This window comes from Indicator indicator, chromosome 4 (genome assembly GCF_027791375.1).
Source record: "Indicator indicator isolate 239-I01 chromosome 4, UM_Iind_1.1, whole genome shotgun sequence".
Classification (NCBI taxonomy): Eukaryota; Metazoa; Chordata; class Aves; order Piciformes; family Indicatoridae; genus Indicator; species Indicator indicator.
Window position 1 is genome coordinate 22,482,771 of NC_072013.1, and position 19,888 is coordinate 22,502,658.

At 36.8% G+C, this 19,888-nt stretch overlaps 1 protein-coding gene across 2 annotated transcripts in view; it reads left to right on the forward strand.

The window, feature by feature from the left end:
* EML1 (EMAP like 1) overlaps window positions 1-19,888 on the forward strand; it is a 103,344-nt gene that overhangs the window by 74,774 nt on the left and 8,682 nt on the right. For both annotated transcript variants that reach the window (XM_054400558.1, XM_054400559.1), the window contains 10 exons: window positions 3,584-3,733; window positions 5,706-5,775; window positions 7,619-7,729; window positions 9,914-10,009; window positions 10,532-10,666; window positions 12,181-12,280; window positions 14,394-14,548; window positions 15,657-15,782; window positions 16,037-16,168; window positions 19,740-19,807. In XM_054400558.1, the coding sequence (XP_054256533.1) occupies window positions 3,584-3,733; window positions 5,706-5,775; window positions 7,619-7,729; window positions 9,914-10,009; window positions 10,532-10,666; window positions 12,181-12,280; window positions 14,394-14,548; window positions 15,657-15,782; window positions 16,037-16,168; window positions 19,740-19,807 (1,143 nt within the window). The remainder of the gene's footprint in view (window positions 1-3,583; window positions 3,734-5,705; window positions 5,776-7,618; window positions 7,730-9,913; window positions 10,010-10,531; window positions 10,667-12,180; window positions 12,281-14,393; window positions 14,549-15,656; window positions 15,783-16,036; window positions 16,169-19,739; window positions 19,808-19,888) is intronic.

Here is a 19,888-nt window from a genome sequence, read left to right on the forward strand (position 1 = left end):
GATACTGAATATTAAATATTGTTTGAATTCAGATTTTAAACTGTTTCAGCACTGTAAATACTGAACAACTAGAATTTTTACTGACTTCTATGAGCGGACATGATTACAGAATTCAAACTTAAATAGTGTTTCATTACATACAGAAATTCTCACATTTCACTTCTAAATGTGAGAAAAGATACTCTTTATTGAAAACAGACATTGCAGTTCATTTTAGTATAATCTTAGCGTATATAATCGATGACTCAAGATAAAATTACAAACACAACAAGATCTGTTTGTAATATGCACTATCTTTAGAGAGATGAAGTCTTCATAAGGTTTTCTATTTTCAGAAAAAGACTCTCTTTTGGTCCCAAACAGTGCAAAGAGGAAGTTGCTTTATCTTCATAAAAAAGAAGACAGGCTGCATATAGTCTTTTTCAAAGTTGTATAAATAGAACTGCATGCGGTTTCAGAATGCACAGAGTTTCCAAGAGTCCCATTGTATTCACAAGAGATTAATGGCAGATTTAGTAACCATTCTTATTATTCCTATTGCAGCTGAGCCTGTGGGTTCTACCCTACTCTGATAGAACTGCATAGATAATGCATACAGAAATAACTAAAGATGAATTAAAAAAAAAAATCCACAAAATTAGTAAAAAAAAAAACAACATAGATTAGTATGATAAATACTTCTTGTAGCATTTTACTTTCTGATTGTTGTATAAGGCTTTCACCAAGACTCACAACAAAATTGAAAGATTTTTATGCTTGTAAGGTGCTCAGGGAGCCTAGGCATGATACAGGTCAAAGTGTGAAGATGCTTGAAACAACAAAAATCCCAACCACAAAATAAACCAGGCTGTCATTAGCAGCATGTAGGTGGAAGCTGAAGATAGTATTTCAGACTATTAGAAGAAATGATAATTTGAGTAGGTCATGATTTCAGTCTCATTAGTTTCTCACTTAAGCTTACTTAAATGACTGAATAGTTGCCAGATAGAGTATTATTTTTATCTTATCTTCTTCCAGGTGTGTGTCTCTATACCTAGTAGAATCCTATATATAAAGATGGTCTTTGAATAGAAAAGATGTGAATTAATAAAATTATCTGAGTAACCTTAAATAATTACTGAGGAGAATGCATATTTTCCCCAAAATACTGAGCTTTTTCAGATTTTGCAGTTAAACCCAATTATGATATTCATACTTGAGTTACACCAATTATTAGGTCTATGAAAAACTTTAATTAAAAAAAAAAGAGGGAGAGAAGATAATGGCCATTTACACACTATAATGATGAGAAGAAAAGCTGGGGGCAGGAGGATAATATAATAATTTAAGGAGAAAACGAATAATAATTTAAGGAGAAAAATGAAGAGAGCAGAAAGCTAACCAATATTGCAGGCATTCATTCCAGTGAAGCTGGAGAAGCTGAGCTGTTTGATTGGAGGGTAACAAGAACTGAAGTAGGAGAAAACATCTTTATAGTGGACAAATCAGCCTTCATGTGGGATTACAGCCAGAAATGTTTTATAATGGAAGAATGGAGACAGAATATCAAGGTATCAGAGGTGAGATGGGCAAGTGGAAAGGGCAAAGCAGACTATAATGAGAAACAGAAGGAAGAAAATCTAATGTGTGTAGATTTCAGGGCATACATTAACCATAGATGTGTTTTACAGTCATGTTGTAAGTTATCTGAATAAGCCAGGAACGGTTCAGACCATATCAGGTACATGCAGACATAAAAACCAGAAATGCTTTGTGGTGAAATGTGAGGGAGAGCTAGAGCACTGGTGGTAAAAACTGGGGACCTCATGGTGCGAGCAGTGGTCTGCACAGATCCATTTGAGACCAGCTTGCTTGGCAAGCAGGAGGTTTGAAACAAAAGATGCAGGCCAAATAAGAAGAAAAGGTCAAGATAACATTCCCTAAAGTGCCAGCTCACCAAATCCAAGTTGAAGCCACTGAATCTGTGTGTGGGAAAGAGTGAGGAGAGGGAGAGATCAACCGCAGGAGTTTACATCTGAGAAAAAAGGCTGATAGAAAGAAACTTAGTGTTTGACAACAGCAGTCATGCAAAGGGTTGAAAGCAGCATTGTTCTCCACAAGAAGAATCATAAAGAAAGGAGATTTTCCCTTAAAGAACATAATCTTTCTCATTTAATAGTTATATTTATGCACTGAGATTTGTTTCTTGTGAATGTCTGTATAATGGTTTTACTTCACTTTTAAAGTTCAAATCCCTATGCTAACTTCAACTGCTAGTTCATTATATAACTTGACTGTATATTGTTGGACTGGGGAAATTTTATGTTGGCTTCAGTTAATAGTGGTATGTGGCCTTATAGAGAAAAGGCAATTAAACAAATAAAGCATTGTCCAGTCCAGCAATCTAGAGTGGTAACTGTAACCTTCACAGACAGGTTCCAAATTGGCAGCAAATGCTTTATCAATTGGTTGTTTTCATGTCTTCAAATTTTAATATCTCAAACTTGAAGGAACTTTGGCTGAAGTATTTCCTTTTGGGAGTCCAGAAGCTGTATTTTTGAGTGCACATTTTTATGGCTGGATATGCAGTTCTACTTCTCTTGCTTTTCTGAGAAAAAAATAGCAAATTATTTCTTCTAAAATAGAAATTTAAATAAGAAAACTATCATCCTTACTTCTTGGATAATGTTAGCATGAGTTTTTTAGTCTGACTGGGTTATGACTAACCATAGACAGTAATGCACAAGGATTTTTAATGTCCTATAATTGGAGTTTCAGTACCTTTCCATATGTTTATCATAGCCAGTTTCTCCATAGTGACTGAATCACAATGCACTTCTGTTTTGCCAAGATTTTGCTAATGCTGTTTCTCTCTGTTCCCGTAAAATAGGAAAGTCAAAATAGTTGCAGTCCCTAATGACTCTTCAGAAGAATAAAACTGCATAATTTGTCTGAATTAACATTCAGTCTAAATTAGATTATTTCTGGATTAATTCCAGTTATTTCATTGGATTAATTTTAGATTAGTGTCAATATGACCAGCATCAAAATCTGGGCCACTGCCTTTTCAGTACTACAAAAATAAATTGGAATGGATGATGTAACCCTTTTATGGTTTCACATCCATCTGGCTGGTAGTGCACAGAATTATGAAATCAATCAACCTGCACAAAGGGTAATGCAATCAATCTTAATGTAATGCAGGCAGATGTACTGAAAGACTTATTGGTGTTTCTATTAGGTCTAAATTTTAGTTTTAATTAGTCAACTAGTGTAAATAGTAAATACACTAGGGACAAAATTAATATTGCCTTGGTCTGGCATTTAGCAAATTCCAGAGGATACTAAAGGAATAGTATGTCACAAAATCCTGTCGTCTCTACCATGTATTTTCTGTAAGATCTGTAGGTTTTCAGTTGCTCAGTCAGCTCTCTTTTCTGTAGTGAAGGAGAAAGTTCTGAAGGCTGCCAAATGATAAAACTGTGCTCAAGCCAAGAGATGCCAACTTCAGGAAATATAGGGGCGGAGAATCCACTTTGATTTTCCTTACTTTTAATATTCATCATCGGTAGATAATGTTATTGCAGCTTGACAAATGTGTTAGCTATGGATATAGGGGTCGAGACTGTCGCAGTAATCTCTATCTTCTTCCAACGGGCGAAACTGTGTATTTCATTGCATCCGTAGTTGTGTTATTCAACGTTGAAGAGCAACTTCAGAGACATTACACTGGTCATAATGATGATGTGAAGTGGTAAGTCACCTGATTACTTTCTTTTTACGAAGAAAAAAGAATGTTAGATGTTGTCCCTTTAATATAGTTCTGAAAATTTGATTCAACTTCTAAGACCTTTATAGACTGGGTCTTTATGTTTTAGAGTGCACTTGCACTGTCAAACAAAGGTTTCACTGTTATGGTAAGGATGTCTGTTATAGCTCTGTCTAGTCAGCACATGGAGCAACTGCTGCCAGGTTGTGGTGGCACAGACCTGAGGATATCCAAATATATCCCTAACAGAGCCTGAGTTTATTTGCGATACCTGCCTTGAAGTCTGTGCTGCCATATGTGCTGTGCTGCCTCACGTGGGCATGTCTATATTCAATTGCTGCACTGATGCTCTCCAAGTTACTGCTTGTTTCCCTGCTTCAGTTGCTAACAATTCCTCCTCATATTAACTTGCAAAAATTTATTTTCTATAACTAATATACTATTTACATTGAGAATACACAAAAGCAGAAATCCAACTCAATCTATAGATCCACCCATTTTCATTACTTTGTTTATAGGATGATTTTCCTCTTTGGCCTCTTCACCTTTCCCTTTTATAAGTTGAATTGTTCATTTTTATCTCCATCTGGATGCCAGACTCAGGTGCTTTAGGCTCAGTATAACCAATGCAACAGTTTTAATCACATCTGCCGTCTTCCTGGTAGTCTTCAGGCATGTCTACATCATAGCAGATATTCTACAAACTAGTCCTGAGCACCCTGGCTTGTCTGCTTCCATGCAGGCATGCCAGCTTGGGCTTCAAAGTGGTTTGGCTTTGTCTTCAGGCTTAGAGGAGACTAGTTAGCAGGAAATACCAATATTATTAAACTGAAATCTAAACAAACATATGGTTTATCTTGATGGCATCTGCTGAGAGTAGCTGAGAAAGAGCACGCACATTATCTGATGAGCTCTAACGTATGAAATGAGTTTGATGTCCCTTCTTTAGCCTAAGCATTATGAAACACCTGTTGCCCCTCAAAGCCAAAAATAGACCTCATTATCAAATCTGATTGCACTGTGAGCATGTTTAATAAATTTGAATTATTTGTATAATCTGTTTGTTTTACAAGGAGATTTTTACCTTGGATCTGTTCCATCCATTTATTTCTTTCAGATTTTCAACACTTTAGATATTTGAAAGCTGTCTGATTTATTAGAAAGAGGATACCTTTTTACATTATAAAGATGAACAAAATATTGCCAGAATTCTTCTTGTAGGGCACATTGCTACTAGAACTGTATGCAGAAGAGCTGCACTCAAAAAAAAAAAAAAAAAAAAAAAGGGTAGATCGAGGGCAAAAAAAGACTCTACTTAAATTTTAGATTTTTTTGAGGCATTAGTTAAGGTTGGTCATAGTCTTTAAAATCTCAGTTTAAATTTTAGCATCAGAATTACTAATTTCTGCATCCTAAGTTCTTTCTAAAGGACTTTGGTTTTTACCTTTTAAAAAAAATTAAAGAGAATTTAGTATACCCCTGTAAGAGTCACTGAGTGTCTGCTTAATACAGTGTGAAGAGCAATGTTGAAGCAGACATGCATCAGTTTGCCCTGAAGGACCGTTGCTAGTCAGCATTGACTGTACTGACCAGGTCTCTACAACCTCTGATTAGAGATACGTGAAGTTCAGTAACTAGCATAAATAGAATATTCATTTAAAATCTCTTTAAATCTAGGTGAGATGAACCCAAACAGAAAATATATTGGGGCTTGTTTGGTACATGCTTTGCAGAATTGGAGCTTAAGCAAATCATTGCCATATTCACAAGGGAGTATCTTTTCAGTAAAAGCATGAAAATTCTTTGGTCAGTTCTGTATTTATGTTTTTAAAATGTTTACAAGTATCGTATGTGTCTTCTGTGGCTAAAATAAGGCTATTTATTACAGACTTAAGTAAAGGTTTGATGAAATAGATAATAAATGGCTTTAAGTTTGGCCTCTCTTTCTTTTCTTTAGCCTGGCTGTCCATCCTGATAGGATCACTATAGCAACAGGTCAAGTTGCAGGGACATCCAAGGATGGAAAAGTGAGTGAACCCTTTGCTGACATGTAATTGCTTGTATTTCACAAGAATAGGATATCAAGACAATACATGCTATATTCTTTTCATGTTGCAGCTAAACTGGTCTTAGGTTTTAGAACTGAACATAAGCAAAACTTAATTTGAGAGTGCCTATTGCACACTATCAAAGTTACCCAGTTCCATTGTCAAGGTAATTTGTGAGTTCTTGTTCCATTATACAGACTGAAGGTAAATTTGGAACTGGCCTCCAAAAGAAATGGGGAAGGATGAGGGCTACAAAGGAGACTTGAGAGAACAGATGGAGGTGGGGAGAAAGAGAAGCAGCAGAGGTTAAATTGTAGGCTATACAACTTCATTGCTGTCCATGGCTACCAAAACCAAAGTACAAATAAGAATAGCTTTGGGAGCTATGTGTTGTTTGCTGGGGAAAAACAAAACAAAACCAACCAGCCAAACAAACAAAAAAACCCAGAAAAAAAAATTTTCACTCTTTCCATTATCTGAGCAAGAATGTTTTTCTATCTCATTATCCATGTTATCATAAAGTTTAGCTGTAGGCCAGGAATTTATTTGAAGATGAACATTGCTCCAAATAGTTAAGACAAGTGGGTATAAGTAGAGGCAAGAAGAGCGTGAGAAAACAGTCACTCAGCAGAATGTGCAGTGGATGTCTCAGCCAAACTATTGCAAAATTTCTGGTAGATGTCAAAAAAGATTTTTAGGATAAAACCAGATTATCAATATGCTAACTACTTTAAGTAAATGTGGAAAACGAGATCCCAGTTACGCAAGATAAGGTTTATGTAAAGATAGCTTAGTTGAGTAACATGAATTATCATTTCTTATTGTCTTGGAGAATTCTCTGGTATTTCTTTTATTTTAATCGTCCTAAATACAATTCTTCACCATTGTATTTGTGAAATAAAATCTAAAGGTCTGATGCCTATGCTTGAGGAGAAAGTCGTATATGGGTAGGCTTACTATAAAAGTAGTAAGACACTGAGGTGGCCTTGATTTGTACATTTCTTTTTAAGGGCAATTTCAATACTTCTTAGCAATACAGACTGCTGGCCGTCGCTTTGTTTTTGGCTCATCTGGAAACCGAACCGGCTGGCTCTGTCAGAACGGCCGGGGCGAGTCGCTGCCTCGGACCTGGGGCGGCCACTGGCCGGGCTCCTGCTCTCCCGCCGGACACCGACCGCATCGCTTTCCTGCGGCGCCCCCTGGCGGAAGCGGGAGCTGCTGCTACCCCTCTCTCGCAGGGCTCCCTGGACTGCAGCAGCCAAAAGAGGGGCGGGGGGCGAACAATCTCCTGATTTTCACGGGGGCTTCATCTTGGGCTGTGATGTACACCCTGAATTTTATGTCCAGAAAGAAAGTTGGCTCTAACTACAGTTGTACAGTTGTTCTTTATAACCATTTTTATCACACTGAAATTAGTGACATTTTAGAAATTCTTTTTGTTTGTTTGGGGGTTTGTTGTTGTTGCTGACCTGAATTATCTTTTTTAAACTGATGATCTTGGGCCTTCCAGTAGGTCCCATGTTATAATATTTTCACTTATTGATGGGTGTCTCAGTGCCCATTAACCTCTGTTGAACTAACTGAGATTGGTGAGACCTGACACACTGTATGCCCTGGAGAGCCAATCTCAGCTATTGATCCTAGGCACAGTAATCAGCAAACCATTTGTAGTATATCTGCTTCCCTGTGTGACTCTAGAAAAATTCTGATAATTTTCATGCCTTAATTTGTATTAACATTTTTCAGGATTCATTCTTATTTCTTTTAAATTTTGTTTTTTGACACCATTGTTTCAGCTGTTGTTTCTGTTTCTGTTTTATAGCAATTGCCACCACATGTACGTGTCTGGGATTCTGTAACTCTGAATACACTACATGTCATTGGAATGGGATTTTTTGACCGAGCTGTCACTTGCATTGCTTTTTCTAAATCTGTAAGTAAAGTAAATGAATAGTCATATTAAGATTGTTTGCTGAACAAGTCTTTGAATTCTTTTAAATTTAGCTTCCTTGACCAAAACAACCTTCCAAGCTGCCTTTTCTCTCATCTTCTCTTGCAACACAGTTGTTTCCAACAGCTTATGCTGGTATGAAAGTCAGAAATATCTCAGCATTCTCAGATATCTGCCTTATGCTTACTTAAATACAGTCTCTTCAGGGACAAGCAGTTGCAGAAGTACTTGAAATTTCAGTATCCTTACTTCCTCTATTTAATCATCCCATTGTGTTTCTCCCTTTAACTCTAATTTTGGATTTAAAGAACATGAGCACCTGTAAGAAAAGAAAATGTTCTACCTGAAAGCAGAAAAGGCATATGGATAAAGGATTGTAAAGAATGAGAATCTTGTTATTGGCCTCTTGTCACCATCGTTTGAACTCTAGTCTATCAGGGAGGTTAAAAAAAAAAAAAAGATGTTATAGGCAGCACCCAAGTCCCATATAAAAAAGATGAGTCTGATCTGACATGTGCAAGCCTACCCTCCATACAGAACAGAACCTGTAAGCGCTGCATGTGGTGGCATCTTGGTTGTCTCAGCAGCACTTTTAAAAAGGAGAGGACTAAATGTGTATTGCCTAGGCAAAATGTACATCAGTGGAAGTTTCCACAAACGCTTCAAATCTGTTGATGACTACTTTCTATAAAGTAGAAGAAAGAGGAACATATTGGGACAATTGCCTAAGAATACAAAGGAGAAAGTCAATGCAGTTCAAGATCATCTTTGAAGTATATATGAAAAGGAATACCAAACAAATACTGTGTAAATACCTCTCTCAAGGTGAAAAAAAGTACTTAGTAATGGAGGATTGCTATTGGCAGATGTCAGGAGAAAGCGTTTCATACATTTGCTTTATGCTGTGATTTCATGGTCATACTTTGGCATGTATTTGAGCATGATTTCCCATCCCATAGCAGTACTGCAGGATACTCAGTCCTGTCTTTGTTTCACCTCTTGAGTTGCCTTGGCACGGTTATTTTAGTAGCTGTGTCTGAGACATGCATTAGGAGCCTGATTCATCAGGAAAATAGCCAAACCACCTCATATATAAACAAAGCAAAGCAGAGTTTGCTTGGGTCTTCTTTTCTCCCCAGAATGGACATGTTCCCCAAACAGGCTCACAGAACCGTGGGTTTTGAAAGGAACCTCTAGATTCTAGACAACTAGTCAATGCCCCCCCTGCTAAAGCAGCTTCTCCTAGAACAGGTTGCAGAGGACCACATCCAGGTAGCTTTTGAATATCTCCAGAAAAGGGGAGTCCACAACCTCCCTGGGCATCCCATTTCAGTACTACATCACCCTCAAAGGAACAAAGTTTTCCTCGTGTTCAGATGGAACCTCCTGTGTTCCAGTTTGTGCCCATCACCCCCTGTCCTGTCACTGGACACCACTGAAAAGAGTCTGACCCCATACTGTTAACCCTTTAATTATTTATAAGCATTTACAAGATCCCCTGAGGGGGATCCTCCAGGCTACAGAGCCCCAGGTCTTTCAGCCTTTTCTTGTGAGAGAGATGCTCCAGCATCCTAATCATCTTTGTTGCCTCAACCGGACTTTCTCCAGTACTTGTCTCTTGTACTGGGGAGCCCAGAACTGGACACAATACTTCAGTTCATGAGTTTTCTCTCTGCCCAACTCTCCAGTCTGTCCAGGTTTCACTGAATTGCAACATAGCCTTCTGGTCTGTCAGCCATTCCTCAGATTTTTATTATCAGGAAACCAAGACTAGACCCACTACTGACCCCTGGAGAACACTGGTAGCTACAGACCTTAGCAGTAAAGAGTGAAGCAAATAAGGCATTATGTAAATCCACCTTCTCTGTATCCTCCATCACAGGGCACTCACCTCATTCAGCAGTGGGCCCACATTTTCCCTAGTCTTCCTATTGCTACTAATGGACTTGAAGATGCCCAGCTTCTTGTCTTATTTTACATCCTTTGCCAGCTTTAATGCCAAGACAACCTTAGTCTTCCTCATTGCATCCATGCACACACTTCTAGATGACTTTTTAGTCCTATAAATATAAGTATAGCAATTAAAGTGTAAATTTTATTTATCTTGAATGTGTGTGTGTCATGATATTTGGGTGATGCATTAATATTTTCCATGTTTTACCTCAGAATGGAGGAAGTAGCCTGTGCTCTGTGGATGACTCAAATGACCACGTGCTTTCTGTGTGGGACTGGCAGAAAGAAGAAAGGCTGGCAGATGTCAAGGTGTTGCAATAAGATATTTTGTACTACTTGCTTGTATGTAAATCTGAATTTTTTGTCATAAAATGTCTTCCTATCTTTAGCTTCTTGTGCCTTTGTAACACTTTCACTTTATAAAACTCAAAGAACATGAATAATTTTGTCCCCATTGAGAGTGTCCTAGTAGTATGGGGGTTTTTAAATTTTGCTCTTGCTGTCGTTCTAGAATTCATTTCAAAAGTCTAGGCAGCAATGACAGGAGCATGTGCAGAAATGAAATGTCTTCAATTCCTCATAGAATTTCTCATTATCTGACATGGTTTTGAGGGATAATTTTTGAGACTAACTTACAAAACCAGAAGATCCTTTGACTTCAAAATATTCTACCGAAGTATTCCAGGACTACATTATTATGTGATTAGCTCAGAATTTTTCTTACACCATGACTGTCAGTTTATCTAACTAGAGAACCATTTCATATTGTTTTATTTTCTTTGAATTTTAAATTTTGATACAATTTTTTTGTCTTTTTTTTTTTCTTCCAAGTGCTCTAATGAGGCTGTATTTGCTGCAGATTTTCACCCTACTGATACAAATATAATAGTTACATGTGGAAAATCACACCTTTATTTCTGGACATTGGAAGGGAATTCCCTTATTAAAAAGCAAGGATTATTTGAGGTAAAATAAAATATTTCCTTAATTTTATGTTTGTAGTAATGATACAGTCATACAGAACTAAGGGTTAATAAGGTTTGCATAAATCTAAACAACTGCTCATTATTAAGCTTGAAATTTTGCAGAAACTGGGGTAGCTCTCATGGTGAGGCATAGGGAACTTTTCCATGGGTAAAACTTCCACAATGAAGTTTTGAAATGCTCCTTTTTGCTCCTTGCATTCTTTTTCCTCTTTGCATTCTTTTTCCACTATTCTTTATGCTACACTTCACACCCTACCCTCCACCAACCCTCCTTCCCCAATATTAATTTTATCCTAAAACTCTTTATGCTTACATCATCTTAAAAACAACATAGAGAATGATATATGATGGGATTATTTTTTTTCCAGAGAAAACACTTGCAAAACCCCATAAATTATGTGAATGTGAATATTCTTCCCTTTTCCTCTCCGATATATACACATATGTAACTCAAATATTGTATTTGAGTTATACTGAGCATTGAGCTGGCCACTATTTGGTAAATATAATCTTAATTTTGAAGTATGATTTGGTTTTGTTCTTAAACCCAGACCAAGCTCTACAGCAGCTGCATGCACAAATGCAGGATGTTTGCAATATCTGTAGATAACTCCAACAGGGTCTAGTTAGCTGCTTGTGGAGTTGTGGCTCACAAGTGTAGTCAAAACAACTGTTTTGCAATATCAATGAATATATTTGTGTGAAAGCAGGAGGAGATGCTGAGATTATGCTTTTAAATTTTGTTACATTTTATTTTTTCATTCTATTTTAACTCCAAAGCTGCTTGGGTGGATTTCCATCTCTGTTAGGCTCTGTCATTCTCATTGGTTGTTGCAGATAGAGAAGTGTGGTTGCCCTAGTTGTGAACAGTTCTTCATTTGAGGGAGGAAAGGCTGTACACACTGGTAGTCAGCAAATATCATAAAAATGTGTTTGGAAGCAACTAGTTAGTGAATTCTTTTGTCCCCTTGCACCTTTCACTGTTTTGTTACAGTCAGTATCTTAAATGCAGGGTCTGCAAGCAACGTTTCTGTCACTCAGCCTTATGATTCTTTGAAGATATGATTTCTTAATTCTTAGACTGCAGCCAAACTTTCTAGTAATGTTTTTCTCCTAGAAAATTTGAAGTTAAAAATCACAGTAATAAAGCTTGATTGTGTCCTCAGCCATTTTAAAGCCTTTGGGATTATGTGGGAGTTGAGGATTCAGTTTATGTCAAAACATTCCTGGCCGTGTGTTAGAAGTTGGTAGGCCTTCTCGCTCACTCTGTCCACAAATCGTAATTAAAGGGTGCAGAACTGAGTCATTTCAGGTCGTGCATCTTTTGCCCTTGTACAGGTGAACTGTTTAGAGTATAGGAACATCGTTAACTCCTGTGCAGATATTGAAGTAATAATAGAGATGTATGAACCCAAACTAAACCATTCAAATGCATATAGTTAAAATGAATGGGTTGCGTGTTGCTGTGAGTGTGTGTTTTTCATAACCATGCAGAAACAAGAGAAGCCAAAGTTTGTCCTGTGTGTGACCTTTTCTGAAAATGGTGATACTATTACAGGAGACTCAAGTGGAAACATTTTGGTTTGGGGGAAAGGTAAGACAAGATTGAACTTAGTAGTGAAACTTTAATATAAAATACTGTGAATTTTTACATGCACGTAGCCTCTTTTTAAGAAGAATACATTTTATTTATCTTGAGTTCTTTCCTAAAATAAATCCAGTGGATTATGTCTGGATTCTTCCTTACAAGAACCTGTATGTATACCTGACTGCTAGAATACAAAATTCTATAGAATGCATTCTCTATGGTCAAAGGTTGAATCAGAGCTATGCTAGCAGGGATGGCTTTTACTAATGTAAGAAATAGCAAGAAAAGTTCTTTTTCCTAATCAATGTGATAGTAAGAAACACTGTTAATGTAACTGGTGATCTCTTCTCTTATACTGTCACTTGTAAAAATTATGCCTATTGACATACACATTTTAGAAGAAAACAAATAGCTTTATGTGTTTTCCTAGTAAGTCAAGCTAAAATATATACAGGTCTAATTGAATTCCTCAGCTTTACTTCAAAAGAACAGATGGATAGGACAAACTTCTTAAAAAGCTTTTTCTACTAAGAAAAGACACTTTTTTTTTTTTTTTAGGCAGCAGGAGGCAATGCCTGCCAGAAGGCAAACAGCAGCAACATCCTAAATGTTTACTTAGTGCGTGAGATGCCATGTGTAGAAATAAAGAGAATCCCCTAAAGGAGGCCCTATTAGTAAAGGAAGGAGGGATATGGATGACAGCTGCTGCTTATTTATTCAGTACCTTCTCCCAAGATACTCAAAAGATATAAGACCCAGGAAGCAACATGGTGAAATCAGTTACAGAGTTGAGCCATCCTGAGGTGTTTTTCTACGCTTTATTTCATTCTAGAAATATCAGCCAGTTATCTCCTTGTACTCTTGATGGATATGCTACTGTTGAGGAAAGGGGTGGGTATGGTGTCTGTGAAGCAAGACAGTTTAACACTTTTCTTTCCAGTGTTCAGAAATTCTATAGTCCCATCTGCTCCCTGTTCTTGGTTGCTAATTTGAAGTGCCAACGGGAAAAGGAGACAGTGGCAGCTGCTGGCATGGCAGGGTCAGTGCACTGCTCAGGGGACAGTTTGCCTTTATGCCAGTAGGCTAGTTTCTGCCTTGACTGCATGCAGCCTCTTCTGCCCTTTCTCCCAGGAATAAAAGAGAATTCTTTGTGTTCTGCATGATCTCTTCACCTCTGCCAGTTCTTTTGGGCTGGACAAAAAAATGTTGTTCTTGTTTTTCTTAGTACAGTGTACTTTCTGTGACTCAGAGCTTTGTGTTCAAGTGAGAGCTGCTTCTACCAGGTCAGAATACCCTTAGCCAAAACTTCTCTTACTAGAAATAATTTGTAACTGACACATTATGTCATGTGGACAGAAGCAAATGGGATTTATAAAGGAGAGGGAGTTGTTTCTTCCTAACTTGCATCAGCCACTCGCTTGGGCTAAACACAAAGTTAGTCAAGCTGTGATGTGAGGTGTACATTTCAGTCATAGAAGCGCTAGGAACCATTTCTTTGTACTTCATAATAGTAACGGTTCATCCAATCAGAGATATTTAATCCAATTTAGTAGATTTTAAGTCTAAGAAGTAGATTTTGAGTCTAAGAAGGTACTTGAACAAACCAAGTTCATCAATGAAGGAGTGCAGGCTCTTTCCGGAAGTGATTTAGTGCCTTCTCCCAGATGTGCAAAGACCTCTAGCTTAGTCATGTTTTGGTGCCAGTTCGATGTCTGGAGGCTGTGGAATATCCTCAGAGGATAACAAATGACTGGGCTATGGTTTCTTTCTTAATAAAGTGTGTAGTGCTACTGCAAATCAAATGTGATGTCAATTGGTTTAGCTTAAAGCCTCATGAAAGTTTTAAATGGACTTGTTTTTACTTCGTGTTTGAACTAGACGGTGTGAGTATATGTACTTTTTCATTTTTGAAATGGAAAGAATATGTTTTTAAGATGTACCAGTTCAGTCTCTTCTTTGGGGCTGTGCGTTTTGGTGCAGCACTGCGTGCCTGCCTTTATCATTGTTCAGATATAATCCTTGACAAGTAAGTAGAGAAATGGAGAGGGGGAAAAACGGGGAGAAAAGAAGCCATTAAGCAGAGTATTTCAGTAGTAATGTCTTATCTGCTTCTATCCAGGTACCAACAGAATAAGCCACGCAGTTCAAGGGGCACATGAGGGTGGAATATTTGCACTCTGTATGCTGCGTGATGGCACGTTAGTATCAGGAGGTGGAAAAGACCGAAAGCTGATATCTTGGAATGGAAATTACCAAAAACTTCACAAAACTGAGGTGATACCACCTAGCATGAAACTACTCTGCTACTGAAAGTGAAAAATTTAACTGTCTGCTGAACAGAGCTTTTTTAAAGAGATTTTTTTCTTATGGATGTGTATTCTGTAGGAAAGCAAGTCAATGGTAAAATGCAACATTATTTGACTCATCAGGTCACAGTAGCAGAGAATATATCTGGTTGGAGCAGACCGCAAAGGTCATCCAGTCCAACCTTCAACCCAACACTGAAGGGTCAACACTAAACTATGTCCCTAAGTGCCAGATCCTCACGGTACTTGAACACCCCTAGGGATGGTGATCCCAGCACTGCCCTGGGCAGACCATTCCAGTGTTTGATAACCCTTTCAGTGAAGAAGTATTTACTAATATCCAGCCTAAACCTTCCCTGGCACAGCTTGAAAACATTTCCTCTAGTCCTGTTGCTTGCCATCAAGGAGAAGAGGCTGGCCCCCTCCTCACTCCCTTCAGGTCATTTCTGTAATAGCCTATTCATTAATATAATATTTCCTTTTAAAGATCTACAGTGATTGGAAAATCCTATATCCATTCTTCTTCATATTGTTTCCTTTCTTTGCAATTAATAATTTGAGGTAATTTTCCACTTCATTTTATATATCATTATTACTTGTTTTTTCTACTTTCCTCTTTTCCAAAATAATGTAAGGAGTAGGGGGGGATGGGTGATTGTTTACTTATAAAAGAAAGTCCAAGCATTAATTCAGTGGCTATGTATGCAGATGTCGTTTGGACAGAACTACATAACTGTTTACCTACTAAATTTAAGAGAACAATCAGTATAGAACTCTGAGGAAGGGTTTAAACTCTACTATATATTACTAAGGATTTCAAAGATATATGCAGGTGGATTGTCTTGTCTGTTTTGGTAATTCAGTTTTTAACACAGCATGTATGTTTTTAACACAAGGTATGTGCTTATGCACATGACATCCTTCTTTTTCTCTTGTTCATACAGTGGTATTCCTTGTTATTTTAAATTTTTATCTGTGCAAGATATATTAAAATGCATTTTCTAGGCCATATATCTTCAAAAATAGCAATGCTTGGCAAATTGTCTGACTTGCCTCTTTGTCTGTTATGACCACAGATTCCAGAGCAGTTTGGTCCAATAAGAACAGTAGCAGAGGGAAAAGGGGATGTTGTATTAATAGGAACCACCAGAAACTTTGTCCTACAGGGCACGCTGTCAGGAGATTTTTTTCCAATTACCCAGGTGAGCTGCTACCTTACAGGAATAATTCTAAGAATGTAATAGCAGTACAGGTATTGCTTAAAGTTAAGTTTCATAAATATGTATCTGTTTGATTTATTATTATTAGGGTTCTTTTGACTATAAATATGCATCTATGCAAGCCACTGTATTTTTGTAATGCTTTAATATATAGTTGTGTCATTTTAATCCTGTTTAAAAATGTTTAGTTTTGATGGTACTGTCCTTCTTTTCAAGAAATGTTTCTGCTTGTGTAGGGTCACACTGATGAGCTTTGGGGTCTTGCAGTCCATTCCTCTAAACCTCAGTTCTTCACTTGTGGACATGACAAACACATTACCCTCTGGGATGCTACCACTCATCGTCCTGTCTGGAACAAGATTATAGAGGTATAAATTGTATTAAACCTAAGTCACCTCATGTTACAGAAGTAACTTCGCAAGTAACTTGGGTTTTCATTACATTATCAATTAAAAATATCTTACAGTATTAACTTCATGAAAAAATGAGAGTCAAAATTTCTTTTTCTAAACATGGATATAAAACCATTAAAGACAAAAATTTAAAACCCTTGGTTATATGAATCTATATGCTGTGTCATACATTGCTGGTGTCATTTTTTTGCTTTACATGGAAGAAAACCACAAATACAAAGCCAGCAAATATTTTATCATTTAAAAGTAGTTCTGATCAGTATTATTGCTACTACTACTATCCTGAGCATGGTTGTCAGAATTCAAAAGGAAAAAATTTTTCTGGATGACTTTTTTGGTGGTCTTAATCTATTTTCTATAATTTATTAGTATACTTACACATCCTGTTCAGAAATAAGCAAATGTGGGTTTTAGCATTTCACTTCCTATCTCTGATATGCAACTTGGTGTTTAGATACTGAAGGAATGCTGAGTTTTATACTGTACGTAGGTACTCGCTTGTACATTGCAGATTCCTCATGGCTTTGTAACATGATCTTGATTACCACGTGCATCATTAGGAACCGACTTTTAAAGTGCATTTTTTGACAGCTGAACACTCTCCTAATTGTTTATCCAAGCTTTGGCTTGTCTCCTAGAGAGAGCAGTGATTGTTCTCTCTGTTTTGAGATGCTACTGTCACATTTTTTTCAGTCTTCTCTTTATATTTTTCTAATAGATGTGAGATCATGACGCTTTGTTGGGGATACATATACTGATCATAATAACCATATTCCTTCTAACCAAAGTCATATCTTCTAAGGTCCATATTTTTCTTGCTTTCTAAATTAATTGGAGAGACCAAATCAAGAGTTCCACTGCCCCAGAGATTTTCTCAGTTCAGTGCCTTGGTTATAAAGATAGATTGGCCTATAGTATAAGAAATTAAAAGACACGACAATATAAGTCATTCTTTTAATCTGGAAAAAAAAATCAATATTATTAAGGACTGGTCCTGAGAAGCAAGCAGATAATTGCATTTTCTGACCTCCTAATAATTTTAGGATTCAAGATACGTTAATGTGATTTGATTTAAAAATAAGCTCTCTCCCTTTCCGTCTTTAGGAATACTGGAGCTGGGCATCAGGGAAATGGTCAAACCTTGAAACACACTAAAATCTTAATGTGCTTGCAAATATCTTGAACTGCTACCAAGATGCCAAGTGCAAGACAGAAATAAATACCAACACAGCCTACAAACTTCAACAATAGAATGTACTTTTAAAAAAACAGAGCAGTTGTAAATCAGATTTTCCTGGATCTGCTTGGTAGACTGCAAGAAAATATAAACTTGTGCCTCCTTTTATTTTGAAATGCAGCAATAGAAGTGTACTGTATTGTATGATATGGAATAATAACACACCAGATTTCAAAAATCCTTCGTATTCAAAGTGATTTGAACAATGACGCAACTAGCAACTTTTTGTAGATCCTTCTGATCGTCAGTGTAGGTTTTTTGTGGAGACTTAGTTTGATTATTCAGAAATGGTGCATGACTGGTTTTATGCAAGTCTTATTTATATATATCCTAAAGTGGAGAGGAAAATCATCGATACCATTTTTTATGCTTTCCTAATACATGTCTTTTCAGGGGAAAAAAAAACCCTCATATAATTCAGTTGAAGGTACTAATGTGATCCTGCTCAGTGCAGTGGCGCAAATGTTTTTGTATACTTGCAGACACTTTCAAAAATGCTGTGAGAAGTTAGTAGTTCTGATACATTTCTCATTACAGGAGTGACATATTGAGGAGGGCCTATAGTCACAAAGAAAAGTGCAAAATTTGACACTTTGTTCTCTTGAGGACTGAAGAAAAGAGCATTTAGAAGTTTGAGTTGATAGTCAAACATTGTTAGTGGAGATAAGTACAATATGGAGAACAGGAACAAATCTATTAATCACAAATCTATTAACAAGCTGCTACTTCAGAAATAATGTTACTGAAGATATCATCAACTCAGCAAGGATATTGTTTCCACTGTCAAATCCTTTGAGTCCTCTGAAAAAGAGGCCTGGAGCTTAGGTGATTGTGACTTAGAGCAAGCTTCAATTAGTGTTTAGCTTTGGTTTTGCACATATAAGACACTCCTAAGAAACTGTATTATTGAAGCGTTTAATAAAGTGCTTTATTTACCTTGATTCTTTTGAAAAGATTGATGGCAACAGTTTTGAGATTGTTAAATTTAACTTGGAGGGAAAAAGAAATAAATCTAGGTAGACACTGCTTTGTTAAGACAACATTTCTGTTACTAGTTTTGACCACTTGAAATGACTGAGACTATTTTCATATATCAGTGACTGATTATCTAGAGTAAATAAATCATTTCATGTTAACCTATTTTTGTCATGGAGAGCTATGTAAAAGCTTTTTAATGTAGCTATGAGCACAAGTTATGGCTCAGACTCACTGTTTGAACCTCTGGTTTACTCAAGAGAATATTTTAGCATTTACTATGAAACTGTAAAAAAACAGGTAAATTTTCTTTTCTAGACTACTGTAGTGGCTATCTGAAATTTCCTTCTAGTAAAAATCTTTGAAATAAGTTACTTGTTTAAAAGTAGTGAGAATATCCCTTACATCTAGCTTTTAGGACTAGTAACTATAAATTGCTAAAGATATGACAAAATTTGCTCAAATGGCTACAATGTGATATGCCTTCAGAATATAGAAAATCAAGGACATAAGCATTTCTGTGAGATGTTACTGGATTTTTTTTCTTTGCATTTTAGAATTTTTTTGGCAGGTGTCAGTTAAAAAGAGAGGCTGTTTATTTTGGTATTTTCTGCTATAACCTGATGATTTCTAGAGCTCATTCTTTATAATGGAACAAGTATTAAAAAGAAAATGTTTATCTTGTGTTTAAGACATATGCTGGAATTACAAGAAAAACACTGCTTCTCTACCTGCCTCTCTAATACTACACTATACAAAGTGTTTTAAAATTCCAGGTTAGAATAAGAAACCAAATGTATGCCCTTAACCTCCCAGTAAGCTGCAATTGGCAAGTGCTGAAAAAGGTTTTGGTGTGTAGAAGTTAAGCTTTATTCCTCCATGAACAGTGACAAATACTATATTGAAGAAGGTACTTGCTTGTCCTTTAAAGAGTGGGTAAACTGCAGCTTTGATACTTAATTCTTAGGTCAGTTCTAATTTAGTAAGTTATTTTTAATCCCTTGTGATTTGTTGAGAAGCTGCCTTTGCCAGTGTTATTGTTACAAAAGCACTTGCCAAGTTATTTTTAGATAGTGAAGAAAAGAAAACAGTGGCCTTGTATAGAGCGAAAAAGATCTATTGAGTAATATTTCAATCAGTGATAAATGGAATATTTTTCCCTTCAAAGTTCAGGTTTCAAAAAAAAAAAAAAAAAGTTCCAAACAACCCAAAAGACAAGAGAGATGTACTCTGTTCCCAAGGCAGATAACTGAAGTGTGCTTTTGTTATGATTTGGACTGGTTAAAAAGTGTGCTTCCTTCTGAAACATTTTAGGATCCAGCACAGTCTTCCGGTTTTCATCCTTCAGCATCTGTTGTTGCAGTAGGAACGCTGACTGGCAGGTAAGATGCACAGAACTAAACCTTGGGCAACAACAAGCAGTACATGATTTTTCCAGCTCACATCCAAGTTCGTATTTTGCA